Below are 21,938 nucleotides of genomic sequence, written 5' to 3' on the forward strand. Positions count from 1 at the left end.
AAGGAACCCTCATACACTGCTGGTGGGACTGCAAATTGGCACAGCCACTATGGAAAACAGTATGGAGGTGCCTCAAAAAACTAAGAATTGATCTACCATATGATGTAGCAATCCCTCTACTGGGTATTTAACCTAAAGACTTGAAAATTCATATCTATAAGGAAATTTGCATACCAATGTTCATAGCATTATTCACAGTGGCCAGGACATGGAAGCAACTGAAGTACTCTAGATGACTGATTAAAGAAGCTGTGGTACATGTATACAATGGACTGTTACTCAGCCATAAGAAGAGATGAAATACTGCCATTTGCAACAACATGGATGGACCTCGAGATAATCATGCTAAGCGAAATAAGCCAGACAGAAAAAGTTGAAAATCACATGATATCGTTTATATGTGGGCTATAAACCTAAAAGCAACAAACGAGCAGGGCAAACAGAGACTCATGGACATGTACAATAGACTAGTGATTACCAGAGGATGGGGGGGGAAGGGGGATGGGCAATGTATATGGGGTAAAGGGGGTCAAATATGTGGTGACAGAATGAAATCTAACTAAGGGAGGTGAATACATAATGTAAATATATATATGCCTTACTGTTAAAATGTACAGCTGAAACATTAGATTTCGTTAACCAATGTCACCATAAAAAAATTCATTAAAAAAAAGATTTGGCTTGTGTGAATAATCTCTGTGGGCTGACTGTAAGCCTATCCTGAGTTTTCTGGTACCTGGTCCTGAGGTGCTTAGGGTGATTCGGGTGATTGGCCCTGATTATAAGAGCAAGATTGAGTTTTGGAGAGTGGCCTCTGGATTGCTTAGTTTGCCTATGAAAGGTGTACTCCCAAGTGAATATTTTCCATGATGTCTCATGGTAGGGAAGAATGTATTGAAATGCGATTCAGACAGCGTAAATATTATAGGAAAATAATATTCTTAAGCAAACTTCTAAGTCTATTAGAATTAAAAGTTTCTGTTCTGTAAAACATCACTTAAAAAGTGAAAAAATATATTAACCAATGTTACCATGAAAAATTTAGTTAAAAAAATAATATTTATTTTTAGAAAGTTAAAAAGACAAGCCAGATAGTTGGGGAAATATTTGCAAATAATATAATTCACAAAGATTTGTGTCCAGAATTTAGAAAGAGCTCTCACAAATCAATAAGAAAAAGGGGAGAGCGCATGGAATCCAGCAATAAAAGACAAAGAATTCTAACAGGTGAAGGACAGGAAACCTAACCAGCCAATGAAACAGGAAATTACTCAACCTCACCATCATCAAAAATGCAGATCAGAACTACAGTGAGGGTACAAAACTACAATCATCTCACACTACCCGACTGACAAACATTTTAAATTTGATAATTATATTAACTTACTGAGCATTTACTATGTGTAAACATTTTTCTAAATGCTTTAAAAATATAATTTATTTACTCCTCAAATAATCATATGAGATCGATAATATTCTTATTTTACAGATGAGGAAACTGAATTAGAGAGAAGTTGAGGTCACACAGAAAGTGGTAGAGATAGAATTTGAATCCAGATGTTATGGCTCTAGGGCCCACTTGGTTGAATACTATGCCAGAGGAAAGAGGTTTTGGAAACAGATTACACACTGTAACCAGTGAGATTTGGAGCAAGTTACTTAATCTCTCATTGCCTCATTTTTGGCACTTATCTTCACTATAGATTGTTTGGAGGCTTAAATAGGTTATTATTTTTTTTATTGTACTGTTCTGGTTCTCTAATCATCGGTGAAGGTGTGGTACAGCAGAAACTCATACACATTTCCGATTGGAAGTATAAATTGGTACAACTGCTGTACTTTTTAAAAAAGGATTTAATAAAGTTGAAAATGACCTACCTAGTACCTTCAATTTTGAAATACCTTTTGAAAAATATCTAGCCATTCAGTTCCTGGCTATTTATTTTAAAGAAACTCTCACACATATTGCCAAGGAGCTATGCACCAGGATGTTCGTTCACCTGCAATATTGTTTGTATTAGCTGGAAAAAATTTCAGTGTCTATCAACTGAAATATGGATAAATAAATTATAGCATTTTCATACAATGGGATAGTATATAATAGATTTTTTTTTAAATGAACTATAGTCACATAGGTGAACGTAGATCTTGAACGTAGAAGAAAAGCAAACTGCAGAAGAATATAAGCAGTGTGATGCCATTCGTATAAAGTATAAAAACATGTAAGATCACACACAATTATTTTAGTAATCACTAAGAAAAAATATCACCATGAAAACTGATATACCATCAATTGTAAAATACATATCAATTTTAGAGATCTTAAAAATGTGAAAACAATCTGCCTCTTAGAGTCAATGAACTATGATGTATTATTTGTGGGTTTAGATTAACATGTGAATTTACAAAATGTTTGGTATTTTTAAAAAAGCAATACTAGGGTTACCCTTGTAGAAGAAGTCAGAAGAATGGGATTTAGAAGAGACAGGGACCTCAACTCTGGAATGTCTGTACTGTTTTGTTTGCTTAAAATAAAAAGGATTGCATAAAACAAAAATAGCAAAGAGTTAAGATTCATTAAAGTTTGGTTGGAAGGACATGGGTAGATGTAGCCATACTTTCTGTGTGGCTGAAATATGTCATGACTTTTTTTAATTGGTGAAAGAGAAGATTAGTGTAAAATTGATAAATTTGGCTTGAAAGGAAGGATGACAGAGGAAAGCATAGTATCTGTGAGATTTTTTGTTCGTTTAAGAAATACAGGTATTCTTTGCTCTCTGAATTCTAGCTCTGCAAATTAAGGAATAGAATACATTCTCTTAGATTTTCAGATAAATTCCTAATTGTTTAAACTCTTTCTATTTTTTATCTGAAACTTTGGAGCCAGATAGATATCTCTGATATCCACAGTTGCTATTCAAACTTAAGAACCACCCATATTCAGGAAATAAGGGATACTTTTACATGAGTTTGTAATCCAATAGAGAAGAGACTGAAAATACAGAAGAAAGAATTAAGTTCCTGATAGTAAAGAGCTAAGATCCAGAATATAGATAAAGCAATTCACCTTGGATGAGAAGAGTCACTAACTTCCCTTACACTGGAAAGAATATGATGAGGATAGGTTTAAATATAGAAACGTTTTTAGGTGTGGATATGAAATTGACTTAGTGTCAGCCAGTAGTCTCCATTCAGTGTGAGAAGTATGAGGAAAGGTCAGGATAAGCTAAGAGGTGAGGCTGTATGGTTGGTCTTAAGACAGTGCTTGGTGGTGGTTGGATTTTGTTGTTCGGATTTTTATATTTTATAGAAATTATTGCCTTTTGAAATACCTTTTTGAAAATTTACTTGACCTTTGCAAAAGTCACAGGCTTTGCTGAGTATTTTTAATATATTAGACAGTGGACTAATTCTGTAATATCTAATCTTTGAAAATTTATCATACAGCCTCAGGCTACTTCCATAATCTATCTTTTCCAGACTGAGGAAAGAATATTGCCAACACATAAGAATGTATATATGTTTCAGAATTCATGTTTATAAGTATTTTATGTTATATTTTATTTTTCATATTTTTAAAGTGAGGAAATTATAGTCTAATCTTCATCCTTTATTTTGCAGTTTAATCCTAGTACTCTTTTAGTACAGAAAAATCTGCTTCTCTCTAATTATTCATTAAAATTAAATATAGGTTACTTTGGAACTTACCTATTCAAATGCAGAACATTCTTTACTTTTATTAATTATGCCCTTTAAATTTAGAGCTGAACGACAAAGGAATGAAGCACTATATAATGCTGAAGAGCTGAGTAAGGCTTTCCAACATTATAAAGAAAAAGTGGCCGAAAAACTGGAAAAGGTAAGAGGCAGTTGTACAAATTCAGTGTTTGGTATTATTGTCCATATTCTAAACATAAAGGTAGAAGTAGAATATGTTTATTTATGATTAAAGCAGGGAGTAATTTTTATGAATCTCATTCATAATAAAATCATTGAAATAAAAAATTTATAAATATTAAAGATTATGTTCACAGTCTTTTTATAATGAGCAGAAACTTTTTTATCTAAAGAGGGAAAAGAGTGGAGACAAGAAAAGAAACTAAATATAGAGAAAGATGGGGTGAGTGAGTAGAGGTTGAGCTATAGAAGTAGAATAAATTTGTTCCCATTACCTCAGTGAAAATTAAGCCAGAAGAGTAGCCTTTAGTTGATCCCCCTGGACCTACCATCCTGAGAGGGGTTCACTTCTGCCTCTCAAAGGGAAGGTTTCTTGAACTGATGTTACATAGTAATATAATGCCTTTATTACATTCATTTAATATGTTCACGTAATAGCACATGTTAATAAAACCTGTTTAGAGGAAAGTCACATGTTGAACTCAAAATAGAGTTCTGGTCAATATTTAGATGTTGAACTCAGAATAGAGGTCTGGTCAAGAGGTGCTGATATGAGAGACTTCCATCTTGACATAATAGTTGAAGCAGAAGAAGTTAATGATTCTGATTAAAGAAAGGTGTGGATATGAAATTGTAGAAATGTAGAAGAGAAATATTATTATTAAAAATTAAGAAATCAAGATCCCATTAGTTACTGAAGTCTTAAGTGTGAATTAATCAAATCACTGTTTGAAAGCCTTGGACAAGGTCCCTGTGAGAATAAAATATCACAGAAGGGATTTTTAATAAGGTAATCTCTAAGGGGAGGTAGAATAGCTTGTAGGGAGAATATCCTCAGGGAGAGAAAGGACTTTATAGAGGAAAAAGGAAAATGTAAGAGATAATTTTGTCACACTTCTCATTAGGATTATTAATTTCAAACTGTTAGCAGAGCCCTATAGTTAGGAAGGTGTGACAAAGGAAGCGAAGCAGATCTGCCCTGTCTTCCACTCCCACTGTTTCATTCTGGGTGCTTGATGTTTTTTTTTTTTTTATCATAAATTTTGGACTGTGATTTTAGTGGAAGTACTTCTCTGGAACATTTGCACTAAAGTTAGCCTTTAGTAACTTGATGCAGCATCCTACATGATTTGCTAGTCTTGTCCATGTGAGGCCAGAACACTTTTGCTGTTACTCCTACATCATAAGCTCTTAACCATTTCTGAACAGGTAGCAGAATCCCCCTCCCTATCCAGGAAGTTCACTTTGTTCCCTTCACTCCAAGGCTGGGGACTTAAATGGGTGGAATAGTTACTTCACTATCCTGCTGATTTCTGAAATCACTACTTTTTCATTCGAAAAACCTAAAACTTATGACCACATTAGTGTGTCCACTTAAAACAAATTATTGTTTTAGGTTCAAGCTGAAGAAGAAATATTAGAGAAAAATCTAATTAACTGTGAAAAAGAAAATAAAAGGCTACAGGAAAGATGTGGTCTGTATAAAAGTGAACTTGAAATTCTGAAAGAGAAATTAAGGTACAGTATACTTTTATAGAAAAAGTATTATGTGGCAATGGAGAAAAACATTTCGAAATAGAATATTTTGTATATTGTAATTATGGCTTTAATTAGGTAGAAAGATAGGCTTCATGACAGAAATTGTTTTCTAGGTATAAAGTTAGGATTTTAAATGGATAAAATGTATATTGATGTTAATATACTTGTAAATATATGAGTTACATGATCAACATCTTTGCTTTGCAAATATTTAGAGAAAATTAACGCACATTAGCTAGTTAGTAAAATATGTATGCTTCAGATTATAAAGAATCATCTAATCCAAACTTATTTCAGAGATGTTAAAAATGTGAAAAAGGGAACTGATAAAATACAGTAACAGTCAAAAGATTAGATTGTTCTCATGTTTGACATGTTTTTATAGGTATATATATTCAAAAATATTACCGCCTAGTAATCTGTTAATCATTTGTCAGACTATCTTTTAGAGTGTGGCAGTTCATGATTTTTCCTTATATGATCTAAAACTTTATTGCTGCAAAATGTTGTATCATGATTTTGGAGTTAGATCTCCTGTTTTAAGAAGGGAGCATAAATACTTCCAAGATAGTGGGATTACCCTACCTTACTTCTTACTATGAGACACTGGGCAAGTTCATAACCTTTCTGTGCCTCAGTTTCCTCATAAACAGGGAGTAATAATAATGCTAACTACATAAAGTTGTGGGTGCCTGGCATGCAGAAAATAGGCACTCAGCAAATGCGAGCAGGTATTATTATTTCAGAATTAAGCTTTAAAATATTTTAAAAGTGAGATTAATTAAATATGATTATTGAAAATGAATATATATTTTATTTTATTTTCATACCGTTTTCATCATAGGCAGTTAAAAGAAGAAAATAACAACGGAAAAGAAAAATTAAGGATAATGGCAGTGAAAAATTCAGAAGTCATGGCACAACTAGCTGAATCTAGACAAAGTGTTTTGAAACTAGAGAGTGAGTTAGAGGACAAAGATGAAATACTTCGAGAAAATTTTTCTGTAATGAATGAAAACCGAGAATTAAAGGTTCGTATTGCAACACAGAATGAGCAACTGGATTTGTGTCATCAAGAAATAGAAAGTTCAAGGGTGGAACTGAGAAGTTTTGAAAAAATTATGTCACAATTGCCAGTAAGTATGTGTGAAAAGGAAAATTTTACTGGAGTGCTTTATAAGAAATCATCATTTTATGGTTGCTTTATTAGCTTCTGTTTTTTGTTACATGCTTATACATTCAGTCATCAATTTCTTTTCTCTCTACTCCCTATTTCTTTTGTACTTAACTTTCTGCTGTTTCACCCTTTCTCAGTCTCTCAGATGCCATATATAAGAATAGTACAGAATTTTTTAAAAACAGCTTTATTGAAATAACAACATTTATATACCACAAAATTCATGCATTTTAAGTGTACCATTCAGTGATTCAAAGTTTTAGAACGATGACCACAATCCGGTTTTCAAATATTTCTGTCATCCTTTGTGCCCATTTATAAATAGTCTCTATACTCACCCTCACCCATAGGGAACCACTAATCTACTTTCTGCATTTAGAGATTTGTCTTTTCTGGACATTTCATGTAAGTGAAATTATACATTTTTGCATCTGATTTTTTGCATTCTTAATGTTTTTGAGGATCATTCATTGTGATGTATATCAGTATTTCATTTCTCTTTATTGTTGAATGTTATTCCATTATATTTATTTTATTTATTCATTCACCAATAGATGAACATTTGGGTTGTTTCTACTTTTGGATTATTACGTATAATGTTGCTGCGAACATTTGCATACAAGTCTTTGTGCGTGGACATGTTTTCATTTCTCTTGAGTAGATACCCAGGAGTGAAATTGCTAGGTCATTTGGTAAATTTATGCCAAACCATTTTCTAATGTGGCTGCACCATTTTACATTCTCACCAGCGATGGATGAGGGTTCCTGTTTCTCCACATCCTTGCCAACATTTTCTATTGTCTTCTTGATTATAGCCATCTTAGTGGGTGTAAAGTGTTATCACATTGTGGTTTTAATTTGTACTTCCCTAATGGTTAATAATGTTGAATGATTTTTCATGTACTTACTAGAATGGTACAGAACATTAAATGTTTTTATGATAGCAGCCAACCATCTGTTCTCTTTGAGTTACATATATATGATCATATTTATAAGTGAGATTAGGAAGAAGATAAGTATACCTGTGTCAGAAATTTGTTTTTGATAGATATAAAATAAAGGTGAGATTGGAAGAAAGCTATAGATAAGTATGTCATGGTTGGTTTCACATATGTGTGGATGGTAGACTCTTAGCAATTTTAAAATGTCATGGACTCATGAAGCTGAAAGAGACCTTAGGAATCATCCGATTCAATACTATAATTTTATTGGTGAAGAAAAGTAGACCCAAGGTAGTAAATAACTTGTCTAACTAGCTAGTAACAGAATTAAAACTAGGATGTATTATTCTTGGTTTCTAGTCCTTTGCTATAAATAGTTTCCTAGGATGCTGATTATTCCCTTAGATTTTTAATGCATCTTTTGCTTTTGAAATTTGATAGTAATCAGACGCAGATAGCCTTCATTTTAAATTGATATTTTCATTCGACTCAGTATCAAGAATTACTCAACATGTGATTCTGAATGTGGTGTGGCAATATATGCTTGATCCTGTGTTTCATGCAGTGGTAAGAATAACATGGTTTGGAAATGTGAATTTTTTTTATTTCTGGAAAGTGTAATTTGGTTATAGTTTCACAGTAGTGGTCATTAAGTCTTACTCTTTTTTACAACTAATATTAAAAATTCTGTGTTATTCAAACATACAGAAAAGACAGAAGCCAACGTAGCACAGTGTTTCCTAAGTCTTGGTAACATATTATACTATCCACTTTGGATTTTTTTAGAATAAAATTTTACAGGTAAACAAAGCCTCTTTATATACCCTGTCTTCTCCTTCTCTCCTCAGAGCTAGCGACTACTCTGAAATTCATATGTATCCTTTTTGTCCATATTTTAAATAGCACCACATACAGATGCTTCTAGAAAAAATATAAATATGTAGTTTAGTGTGTTTTTGAAAATACCATGTGCCTCTGTTGGTTTTCACTCAGTATCATATCTGATATCTCCATAATGATTTACATAATGCAGGTTTATTTAAGTATTGTAGTTTTCCCATTATCTTACTATTTCTTAATATATTTATATATTCTCCTATTAATGGATATTAGGTTGTTTCTGTTCACACAATTTTTCAGATTTGGAATTCTGAATAAACAATTGCATCATAGATATTATAGGTTTATATATGTTTGTTTTTAAACTTACAGTTAAAAAGAGAAATGTTTGGTTTTAAATCATCACTTTCTAAGCACCAGATGAGTAGTTTGTCAAACAAGGAAGACAGTTACATTGGCTGCTGTGAGGGAAATAAAATGATAATTTCGGAATTGAGGTATGTTTTCAGGTTCTGAAATTATAGCAAATACAGTGTTTTTAAAAATTGATAATTAAATTAAGATCTTTAATTGAAATGTTGGAAAATACACAAAAAAGTTCAGACTATTATAACAAATATTCATGTTTCCACAACTAAGAATTGATTCTTCTTAACATTTGTCTATTTGTTTCAAATCTGTTTCTTTAAATAATAATAATAAAAAATTATAGGATAGATAATATATTTTGATTCTTACGAGTAGTCCCATTCTCTTCCTAAATATCTACCATCATAAATTGGGTACATATTCTTCATTCCATTTTGTGTATGTTTATACTCACACATGGAAATATACTATATGCTTATTGTATATAATTTTGCCTTTTCACTCAGCATCATTTTAAAAATTCATCTATGTTGAGGTAGGTAGAATAATTGATGAGTGCATGGATTAATATGTTTCTTTTTTATAGCTGTATCCTATAATCTATAACTATGTCACAATTTATTTCTTTGTTGGTGGTTACCTTATTTCTAGTATTCTACTATTACAGTGTTGGAAAGAACATACTTACACATGTTAACTACAGTATGTGAGAGTTTCTCTAGTGTATATTCCTAAAGGTGAAATTGCTATGTCATAGGGTGTGTACATTTTTAATTTTACTAGGTACTACCAAGTTTCTGCAGTAGCTGGACCAGTTTACAGGCTAATTAATGGTATGTGAGTTTGCATGTCCTGCCCTATAATTGACTAAATACCAGGGTTTTAAAATTTGTACCATCTTGAAAGATAAAAATGGTATGAGATATTTTTACAGAATCTTTCTGATAAATTTTGGCTTCTTTTCTAGGATTAAGCTTGCAATGAAAGAGGCAGAAATTCAAAAGCTTCACGCAAACCTGACTGCAAATCAGTTATCTCACAATCTTAATGCTCGTAATGACAACAAAGAAAGTAGCAAATTAAATAGTTTAGAAACAGAACCTGTAAAATTAGGAGGTAGTCCAGTAGGTAAGTATATTATACTGATTTCTTTTAATAAATTATGATTAGAGTTCTTTATGATAGCTTTTTTTTTTAATGGATTATCAACTATTTGGTTTCTATTATCAAACATACTAAATGATCTGTTATTACTATTTATGGGTTGATAAGACAGCAGAATTTCTTTCAAAATTCTTGAGCTTTTTATCATTGTTTAACAATGTACTTTATTGAAGTAAAATTTATTTATAATAAAATACACCCATTTAAAATATACTATTTGATATACTTTGTCAAATATTTGTTTTTCATATGTTTATGTACTTGTTACCATCACCGCAATCCAGACACGTAACATTTCCCTCAGGATCCTTTGTACTCCTTCCCAGTTTGCTTTTCATTTGATTTTCTCTTCTTTTTTTCAACTTTCCTTAAAGGGAAAGCTTAGATTATTGATTTTAAACCTTTCTTCTTATCTAATTTAAATATGTAAGGGCATAAACTTCCTTTTAGGCAGTGTCTTAGCTGTATCCCGCTAATTGCATATATTGTATTTTCATTTTATTTGGTTCAAAATCTTATAATATCTATAATATCTCTTGTGTGTTTGTTTACAAATGTTTAAGGATTTTCCAGATATCTTTGTGTTATTAGCGGTGTACATTAGGTCATTTCCATCATCACACATAGTTACAGATGTTTTTCTTGTGATAAGAACTTTTAAGATCAATTGTCTTAGCAAATTTCAAATATACAATACAATGTTATTAACTGTAGTCGATATGCTATACATTACATCCCCAGTCCTTATTTATCTTATAACTGAAAGTTTATACTTTTTTATCACCTTTACCCATTTTGCCCGCCACCACCCACTGCCTCTCGCCACCACCCACTGCCTCTCGCAACCACCCGTTTTTTCTCTGTATCTATGAGTTTGTTTGTTTGTTTTTTTAGATTCCACAAAGAAGTGAGATCATATAATATTTGTCTTTCTCTGTCTGATTTATTTCGTTTAGCCTAATGCCCTCAAGGTTGATCCATGTTGTTACAAATGGCAGGATGTCCTTTTTATGGCTTAATGATATTCCATTGTATTTATATACTACATTTTCTTTACCTGTTCATCTGTCTGTGGATACTTAGGTTGCTTCTATCTTTTGGCTATTGTAAATAATGCTGCGATGAACATAGGAGTTCAGATATCTTCAAGATAGTGATTTAGTTTCCTTCAGATAAATACCCAGAAGTGGAATTGTTAGATTATATAGTCATTCTATTTTTTGAGGACCCTCCATACTATTCTCCATATTCTCCATAGTGGCTGCACAAGTTCACTTCCCACCATATTGTACAAGGGTCTTCTTTTCTCTAAATTCTCACCAACACAGTTGATAATTCTTGTCTTTTTCGTAATAGCCATTCTAATAGGTATGAGGTGATCTCATGGTTTTGACTTTCATTTCTTTCATGATTAAAGATATATTGAGCACTTTTTCTTGTGCCCCTTGGCCATCTGTAAGTCTTATTTGGAAATTGTCTATTCAGGTCCTCTGCCCATTTTTATTTTATTTTTTAAAAATTTTTTCCAGCTTTATTGAAATATAATTGACATATAACATTGTGTAAGTTTGTGTACGATATGGTGATTTGATTCATGTATATATTGCAGAATGAATATCACAATTAAGTTACTTAACATCCATCACCTCACATAATTACAAATTTTGTGTATATGTGGTGAGAACATTTAAGATCTACTCTTAGCAACTTTCTAATATATAATACAGTATTGTTAACTATAGTCACCATACTATATATTAGATTCTTAGAACTTATTCATCTTATAATTGAAAGTTGGTACTCTTTTTTTTTAAATGTAATTTTCTTTTAATTAAGTTTATTGGGGTAACATTGGTTAATACAATTATATAATTTTCAAGTGTACATTATAATTTGACATCTGTGTATTCTATTTTGTGTTTACCACCCGAAGTTCAGTTTCCTTCAGCTACCACATATTTGATCCCTTATACCCACTTTACCCTCTACCTACCCACCTATATTTGACCCCCTTTAACTGTCTACCTATACTCTCCTCCCCTATATTTGATCCCTTATACCCACTTCACCCTCTACCTACCCACCAATATTTGACCCCCTTTAACTGTCTACCTATACTCTCCTCCCCTTCTGGTAACCACTAGTCTGTAGTCCATGTCCATGAGTCTCTGTTTGTTTGTCCTTTCATTTGTTGCTTTTAGGTTTATATCCCACATATAAGTGATATCATGTGATTTTCAACTTTTTCTGTCTGACCTAATTCACTTAGCATGATTATCTCGAGGTCCATCCTGTTGTCGCAAATGGCAATATTTCATCTCTTCTTATGGCTGAGTAATATTCCATTGTATATATGTATGACAGCTTCTTTAGCCAATCATCTATTGTAGGACACTTCAATTGCTTCTATGTCCTGGCCACTGTGAATAATGCTGCTATGAACATTGGTGTGCAAATATCTTTTTGGATATGGGTTTTCAAGTCTTTGGGATAAATATCCAGTAGAGGGATTGCTAGATCCTCTGCCCATTTTTAAATTGGGTTGTTTGTTTTTTGCTGTTGAGTTGTAGAGTTCTTTATGTGTTTTTTATATTAACTCCTCATTCAGCTAGCTATATGATTTGCAAATATTTTCTTTGATTCTATAGATTGCCTTTTCACTTTGTCGATTGTTTCTTTTTGCTGTACAGAGGTTTTTAATTTGATATTGTTTATTTTTCTTTTGTTGCCTTTGCTTTTGGTGTCAAATCTAAAAAATCATCACCAAGGTTGAAATCAAGTTGCTTACCCCCTGTGTTTTCTTCTAGGAATTTTATACTTTCAAATATTTAATCTATTTTGAGTTGATTTTTATTCGTGGTGTAAGACAGTGATCCAGCTTTATTCTTTTGTATGTGGCTGTCCCCTTATCTAATACCATTTATTAAAGAGACTATTCTTTTCCCATTGTGTATTCCTGGCTCCTTTATCATAAATTAATTTATCATGTATGCATGAGTTTATTCTTGGGCTCTCTATTCTGTTCCATTGATCTATGTGTCTGTTTTTATGTAGGTACACTACTGTTTTGATTACTATAGCTTTATAATATAATTTGAAATCAGGACACATGATGCCTACAAACTATTCTTTTTCAAGATTGCTTTGGCTATTTGTGGTCTTTTGTGGTCCTATACAAATTTTAAGATTGTTCTATTTCTATGAAAAATGCCATTGGCATTTTGATAGAGGTTGATCGTTGTTGGTAGAATGTACATTTTCACAATATTAATTCTTCCAGTCCATAACATGAAATATATTATTTTTGTCTTCAGTTTATTTCATCATCATCATAGTTTTCAGTGTACAGATCTTCCACCTTCTTGACTGAATTTATTCCTAGGTATTTTATTCTTTTTGAATTGATTGTGAATGAGATTATTTTCTTAATTTCTCTTTCTGATATTTTTTCAGGTATTTTTGATTAGTGTTCACCTGGTATGACTTTTTCCCATCCTTTTAACCTCTATGTTTATTTATAAGTCAGTGTCTTATAGAATGCACATAATTAATTCTCACTTTTCTAATCAATAAGACATGTTTTGCTCCTTAACTGGAATGGTTAGATCATTTACATTTAATGTATCAATTTTAAATCTACCACCTTACTATGTGTTTATTATTTGTTATATGGGCCTTTGTTCATCTTTCCTGCCTTCTTTTGAATCAATTATATTTTAGTATTCCATTTTTTTTTTAATTTCCACTATTGATTAAATATACCTCTTTTTTTTTTTTTTTAGTGATTTCTCTAGTGGTTAACATGCATCTTTAACTTATTACAGTCTGTCTTCAAATACAATGGACTGTTGACAGCAGAAACGACCGCAGGGAAAATGAGATATTTAAGTGATTAGAGAGAATAGAGAAGAGAATGATGGATTAGCAGGAGTGCTAGTTATTAGAATGGTGATGAATATGTGATAGACTTTCTGACATCAAAGAATAGAGCCAATGATAGTATAGAAAGTGAAATATTAGAGATATGGAGAATTTATGGGAAATGGCTACTTATAAAACCTTTGAAGGCATAGTACATTTCTACTTGTTTCTACATCTATGTGTTCTCATGCAGTCATCAACAGTATGCCTTTTTAAAGCATTTCTGAAAGTTCAGTTACCTTGAGGTGGGGGTAGATGTGTACATTTATAGTGAAAAAGGGATATACTCAATCAACTACCTCCGAGATAACCTTCAGCAATTTTTAAAAGTATCATTGAATTCTCATCAGTTAGTTTGGACTAGGAATCACTGTTTTCAGTTTTTGAATATATCAGAATATTCTTAATCATTTCAAGTTATCCAAGTAAATTTTATGATTAAGTTCAGTTTAATGACACAGGACAGGGTTGTTGTTGTTGTGTTTTTTTTTTTACAACGATTTCTGTCCAAAAACTGGGATTTTTAAAGGTCAAGAAGGGCTCTTTCTAGTAGAAAAGAATAGTCTTTCTAGTATGAAGGCATAGCCTAGAGAAATGAGTGATTCAGAAGAATTATTCCCACTTTGTTACATATTTAATTTAGAAAGTACCTTACATGCCATGTTCTTTTATTATCTTTTCCTTAATGTAGGTCTCATTCTCTGTTCTCTTTAATATTTTTTAGATCAAAAAACTAAACTATTCATGATTAAATCTTTCAACATTATTGTAGATTTTTTTCTTGAAGTTTATACAGAACAATTTTCCTTTTATATTTATTGGCAGCAAGTTTAAAAGATCAAAATCAGCATGCTGTGAACAAGCAATACGAAAGAGAAAGGCAAAGACTTGCTTCTGGAATAGAAGAACTGCGTACTAAGTTGATGCAAATAGAAGCTGAGAATTCTGATTTAAAGGTTAACATGGCCCACAGAACTAGTCAGTTTCAGTTGATTCAAGAAGAACTGCTGGAGAAAGCTTCAAGCTCTAGCAAACTTGAAAGTGAAGTAAGCTTGAATTAACAGTTTATATGTACTAAATTTTCATAAAATAAAAAGGGTATTGTTAGGATTTTGTAAAAAATGTATGTTTAAGTCCAGTTGTATACATTTAAAAAAATTGATACCACGTAAGTTATAAATTCTTTTTAAAATTATATTTGGAAACCTTTGGATTTTAACCTATGTTAAAAGTAGAAAAATACACTCTAGTGGCTAAAAGACCCAAGATTTGGTGGAACTTATACTACATTGCACTCTTATTTATTACAAGTACAAGTTAACACAGCTAGTACACATGTACAAGTAAAGGATTTGGATCATGTAATTAGAAGAAAAGTAGTGGTAATGGAGGATTTCAAATTTTAGCAAACAGCAGACCCACCTGGGAAGCCTTTTAAACATGCAGATTTCTAGATTCTAGTCTAGTGATTTTGATTCAGTAGATTGGAGTAATGCTCAGGAATCAGTATTTTAAACAACTACATGTGAATCTGGTGCAGATATGCATGGATTACATTCTGAAAAGGGGATAGTTGGTGTTTTGTAAATATCTGATCTTCGTTTCCACTGAGGACACAACAGGGATGCCTCATTGAGTAATGGTAGACCAGGACCACATGTGGATATGTTATACTCAGTCTTCAAACCAAAGGGAGCAGCTATCTATGGGGGTACTTTTTAAATGTCTGAATTGTCATCTTAAAGTTTGTAGCCAAGGAAAGGACCTGTGTGCTTGGAAATGACTTAATAATGGAAAAGGAAATGTAGTCAGTTTGTAATTACAGCCATCAGCTTACTTAGAAAATTGTCAAGTACTGAGATTAATAACTTTTTTAAAAATTACAAAATTAGCACAGTCTTATTGAAAATATAGAAGGGGACAAAATAAATAAATCTTTGATAATTCTCTCACCAGAAATAACTACTATTAACATTATACTAATTTTAGTCTTTAACAATTACTTTTAAGAAATGGGTTAGGGTGCAATCCTATTTGGACATAGAGGTCTGAATTAAATTACTTATGTATTACATAGATGGAACAAACTGTCATATCTGTGGTCTATATGGTTTTCTTCTAAATTGTCACTTATCTTTAAAAGTAATTTTTAAAAATAATTTTTCATTTATTTCAATCTGTTTTCAGATGACAAAGAAATGTTCTCAACTTTTAACTCTAGAGAAACAATTGGAAGAAAAAATAGTTGCTTATTCCTCTATTGCTGCAAAAAACGCAGAACTTGAACAGGAGCTTATGGTAAAAATTTATTTTGCTACAAATTCACTGTGACTTTAAGGCTCTTAATTTGTGACAACATATTTGTTTTAGTATGTTTATTATAAAATATACTGAATAGGAAAGTATAAATTCTACTAAACTCTTCTATTTATTTTTTGTTTCTATATATTTAGGTTAATAGGCTTATATGGCAAGTTATCTACGTTCTCTCATTTTTATACTAGTAAATTGAAGAAAATAGTAATATTTCTTTGATATACTTTTAACATAATTTTCTCATTTTGAGATATTTTTTAAGTAACCATTTTGTCTTTTATAAATATTTAAATATTTTTGAAGTTTGACATATTAATTACTGTGAATCTTTAAAGACTAGAGTATTATAGATTTAATGATTTACTCATGTACTTTTATGTAAAACTAGCTCTCAATTATATTCTTTTTAACTGTTTTTGTATTTCTAGGAAAAGAATGAAAAGATAAGAAGTCTAGAAACAAATATCAATACAGAACATGAGAAAATTTGTTTAGCTTTTGAAAAGGCAAAGAAAATTCATTTTGAACAGCATAAAGAAATGGAAAAGCAGATTGAAAGAGTAAGATATTAATAATGTTTTTACAAGTAGATATAACGTATATTTAGAATCTGAATGCTAAAAAGAACCTTAAACATTACTAGCCCATCTTCTTTTTTAAAAAAAAAGATGAGGAAATAAAGACAGAAAAGTTACTTGCAAGTACTATAATTAGAATTCTGTTACTTCTGAATCATTTTACAATGCTTTCTTATATAATCTTGCCATTTCAGTTTTGTTATTTTTTGATATTATCAAACTTAAGAGTGATTCTATAGACTCTTTTCCACCAGAGATGTCAATTCCTTGAAGATTGGTGGAGAATAGAAGCACTGTTAGCTGTGGGTTAAAAATAAATGGTAAAAACAAAAGTAAAGAAGATGTGAGACCAAATAGATCATTTGAATATGCTTAATAGCAGCAGTATGAAACTAATGAGGAAAAAATATGAACTTGAATATTTGCAGAGCAAGAGACATTATTCAGTTTGAGCAACAAAGGGGAAAAAATATTTGGAATAAAATGAACAGCTCCTCAGGGACCTGTGGGACATTACCATAAGATCAAACATGTCATTAGAGTCCCAGAGAATGATACTGATACAAAAAAATATTCGAAGGAATCTTGCTGAAAACTAAAACTTTTAAAAAACCATAAAAGCAGCCAGAGATAGTAACACATTGTATATAGAGAAACTTAAGATTAAAATTACTGTAGATTTCTCATCAAGAACCATGAAGGTTAGAAGACAAAACAAACTTTTTCTTTAATGCTGAAAGAGAAAATCCATCAACCTAGAATTCTATGTCCAGAAAAAATATTCCTTGGGAAGTATTAAGACCTTAGATGGACAGTTTAGAGAACTTGTCACCTGCAGACTTGTTCTAAAATAAATGCTAAATAAAGTTCTTCAGGCAAAAGGGAAATAATACCAGAGAGAAACTTGGGACTTTAGGAATGAAAGAAGAGCAACAAAAAAGTAAATATTTGGTTGGATACAGTGAACTGTTTTTTGTCCGTCTAGGTTTTTTTAATATCTGTGACTGTTGAAAGAAAAAAATTATAGTATTGTCTAGTGAAGTTTTCAGTGTATGTTGGTGTAATACATTGGATAACTACAATATAAAAGAGGAAGGGTAAAGGGATCTGTTTTTATAGAATTTCTACATTTTACTTCAAGTGGCAAAGTCTTAATTCTGAATAAACTATGAAAAGTTAAATGTGTATATTATAATTCCTAGAGACCACTAAAATACTATACAGATATAGTAAAACATCAATAGATAAAATAGAATTCTGAAAATATCTATATATTTAAAAGAAACCTGGAAAGGAGAAACAGTAATGAAAAACAGGAGACAGAAAACTAATAATGAAATGGTACGCTTAAATCTAATTGTATCAAATAGTACTGTAGATGTAAATGTTCTACACCAAATAAAAGACTGAGATTGTGAGATTGGATTAAAAAAATAAGACTCAAATATATATACTCTTCAAGAAATTAATGGTATATATAAATGTAGATAGGTTAAATATAAAAGGATGGAAAAAGTTGTACCAGGCAAACCAAAGAAAGCTGCAGTGGCTATATAAATATCAGAATAAGTAGACATCAGAACAAAGAAAATTACCAGGGATAAAGAAGAGCATTATATAATCATTATATAATGATAAAAGGGTCAGTTCACCAAGAAGATATAACAGCAGTCATAACCTAACAATAGAATTTCAGAATGTATGAAGTAAAAGCGAAGAGGTCTGAAAGGAAAAGGAAGTTAATCCAAAATTATAGTTGGAGACATCAGTACTACTATTTTCAATAATCAATAGACTAAATAGTCAAAACAAATTAGCAAGGATACAGATCTCACCTGAACACTGTCAGCCAACTTAACTTCATTGAAATTTATAGAATACGCCACCCAACAACAGAATATACATTCTTCTCCAGTGCACCTGAAACATTCAGCACAATATACCATACTCTAGGTCATAAAATAAACTTTATCAAATATAAAAGAATCAAAACCACATATAGAATGTTCTCTGACCATAATGGAATTAAGCTAGAAACCATTAAGATACATGAAAAATCCCCAAATATTTGGAAGCTAAATAACACACTTCTAAATAATACATGAATCGAAGAGTAAGTCTCAAGGGAAACTAAAACACGAAACTGAATGAAAATGAAAACACAACATATAAAAATTTGCAGACTGTGGCTGGAGCAGTTCTGGAAAGCTTATAGCATTAAATGCAAATATTAGAAGAAAATAAAGAAAATCAGTAATCTGAACTTTCACCTTAAGTAACTAGGACAAGAAGAGCAAAATCAACCCAAAAGAAACAGGAATAACGAAAAGGCATAACTGAAAAGAACTGACAGAAAAAAGAATATTTGTAGAGAAAGTCGGTAAAACTTGAAGCCTGTTCTTTGAAAAAATGAACAAAATTTATAAACCTCTAGCCAGTCAACCAAGAAAAAAGAGAAAACACAAATTACCTATATCAGGAATGAATAGGGTATATCACTACAGAACTCATAGATATTAAAGGTTAATAAAGGAATGCTACAAACAATTCTGTGCACATTAATTTGACAACCTAGGTGAAATAAACCAATTCTTCAAAATACACTAATAATGCTCAAGAAGAAATAGATAACCTGAGTAGTTCTACATATGTTAAAGAAATTGGATTTGTAGTTATAAAACTTGCCCCAAAAGAAAATTCCAGGCCTGGATTGTTTCACTGATAAATTCTTACAAGCATTTAAAAAACTGAAAACAGTCTACACAGTCTTCCAGAATACCAAAGAGGAAGGATCACTTCCCGACTCATTTCATGAGGCTAGCATTACCATACCAAAATGAGACATAGACAGTATCAGAAGAGAAACTTAAACTGATATACCTCATGTGTATTGAAGCAAAAATACTCAACAAATGTGAGCAAATCAAATTCAGCAACAAATATACATAAACCACATACACAAAAGTGGTTTATCCTGGGAATGGAAGACCGGTTCAACATTCAGGGGAAAAAAAAATAATCTATCATAATAGTAGACAAAAGAAACCCCAAAACCCTTACATGATCATGCCAATAAGTGCAGGACAAAATTCAACATTCTCATGATAAAAAACTCTCAGCCTACTAAGAATGCAAGGGAACTTCATTAACCCGATAAAGGGCATCTGCAAGAAACAAAAACCTTTTCGATATCTTAATGGTGAGACTGAATATTTTCTCTCTAAGTTTGGGAACAAGACAAGAATATCTGCTCTCATCAATGATATTCAAACATCATACTAGAAAGTCCAAAAACATAAAAGGCATATAGATTAGAGTGAAACAAAACTATTCCTGTTTCAGACATCATGATTTTCTATGTAGAAAATCCCAAAAAATCTACAAAAATTTCCTAAAACTGGTGAGTAAGAAAGGTCACAGGATGCAAAGCCAAAAAATCAGTTCTTTTTCTATATACTAGAATGAACAATTGGAAGCTAAAATTTAAAAAGAAGTGCTATTTGTAAAATATATATATTTGTAATATATATATATATGTACAACAAAATATGTGGAAAATCTGTATGCTGCAAACTACAAAATATATATATATATGTTTGTAATATATATATATATGTACAACAAAATATGTGGAAAATCTGTAAGCTGCAAACTACAAAATGTTAATGAAAGATCAAACAAGACCTAAATAAATGGAAAGAAGTACCATTTCTGTGGATTGGAAATCTCAATATGTTTAGGATGTCAGGTCACCCCGTAAGTCTATCGATTTAGTGCATTCCAACGAAAATCCCAGTAAAATTTTTTGTATATATATGTAGCTGATTTAAAATTTTATAATGGAAAGGCAAAGAATTTAGGATAGCCAAAGCAAGATTGAAAAAAAGCCAAAGTTAATGGACCCATACTACTCATGTATTAAGACTTCCTCTAAAGCTACAGGAATCAAGACAATGAGATATTTGCAAAATAATACATAGATGAAAGGAACAAAACAGAGAGTCTGGAAATAGACCCAGAAAATATGGCCAACTTATTTTTATCAAGGGTAGAAAACTAATTCAGAATGGAGAAAGAATAGTGTTTCAACAAATGGTGCTGGAACAATTGGACCAGCCATATGCGAAAAGATGGAACTGCACTGTATACATTATATAAAAATTCAAAGTGACTCATTAAATATTAACCATAAAACTTTTAGAGGAAAATATATGAGAAAATATTCATGACCTTTGGTTAGGCAGAGTTTTTAGTTATGAACCTAAACAAAATAAGTTCATAAACTTTTTGTAATTAACTTTATTGGGGTAACATTGATTAATACAATCAATGTTAATTGATTTTCAGGTGTACATTATCGTTTGACATCTGTATATTCTATTGTGTGTTTACCACCCCAAAGTCCAGTTTTTTTCAGCTACCATATATTTGATCCTCTTTACCCACTTCATCCCCCCACCCCCTATATTTGACCCCTTTTACCCCATCTAGCTCCCCACTCGTCCCCCACTCCACTAGTAACCACTACTCTATAGTCCACTGGTAACCAGTAGTCTATTGTCCATGTCCATATGTCTCTTTGTTTGTCCTGCTCATTTGTTGCTTTTAGGTTTATAGCCCACATATAAATGATATCACGTGATTTTCAACTTTTTTCTGGAGTATTCCATTTAGCATAATTATCTCGAGGTCCATCCATGCTGTTGCGAATGGCAGTATTTCATCTCTTCTTATGGCGTCCACTGGTCCAGTAGTCTATTGTCCATGTCCATATGTCTCTTTGTTTGTCCTGCTCATTTGTTGCTTTTAGGTTTATAGCCCACATATAAATGATATCACGTGATTTTCAACTTTTTTCTGGAGTATTCCATTTAGCACATTTATCTCGAGGTCCATCCATGCTGTTGCGAATGGCAGTATTTCATCTCTTCTTATGGCTGAGTAATAGTCCATTGTATACATGTACCACAGCTTCTTTAGCCAGTCATCTAGAGTACTTCAGTTGCTTCCATGTCCTGGCCACTGCAAATAATGCTGCTATGAACATTGGTGTGCAAATATCTTTATAGATAGAATTTTCTAGTCTTTAGGTTAAATACCCATTAGAGGGATTGCTAGATCATATAGTAGATCAATTCTTAGTTTTTTGAGGAACCTCCATGCTGTTTTCCATAGTGGCTGTACCAATTTGCAGTC

General features: G+C 31.7%; 1 protein-coding gene across 4 annotated transcripts in view; it reads left to right on the forward strand.

Moving 5' to 3' along the window:
• The window catches only part of CCDC18 (coiled-coil domain containing 18), a 101,001-nt gene that overhangs the window by 18,138 nt on the left and 60,925 nt on the right, over window positions 1-21,938 (forward strand). For all 4 annotated transcript variants that reach the window (XR_001517583.2, XM_006919418.3, XM_015595175.2 and 1 more), the window contains 8 exons: window positions 3,763-3,859; window positions 5,294-5,415; window positions 6,281-6,572; window positions 8,767-8,891; window positions 9,731-9,891; window positions 14,674-14,894; window positions 16,036-16,146; window positions 16,593-16,724. Coding sequence is in view for 3 of the 4 variants with exons in the window: in XM_006919418.3 (XP_006919480.1) it covers window positions 3,763-3,859; window positions 5,294-5,415; window positions 6,281-6,572; window positions 8,767-8,891; window positions 9,731-9,891; window positions 14,674-14,894; window positions 16,036-16,146; window positions 16,593-16,724 (1,261 nt within the window). In the remaining variant the exon portion in view is untranslated. The remainder of the gene's footprint in view (window positions 1-3,762; window positions 3,860-5,293; window positions 5,416-6,280; window positions 6,573-8,766; window positions 8,892-9,730; window positions 9,892-14,673; window positions 14,895-16,035; window positions 16,147-16,592; window positions 16,725-21,938) is intronic.

The sequence above is a fragment of the Pteropus alecto genome, unplaced genomic scaffold, assembly GCF_000325575.1.
Source record: "Pteropus alecto unplaced genomic scaffold, ASM32557v1 scaffold25, whole genome shotgun sequence".
Classification (NCBI taxonomy): Eukaryota; Metazoa; Chordata; class Mammalia; order Chiroptera; family Pteropodidae; genus Pteropus; species Pteropus alecto.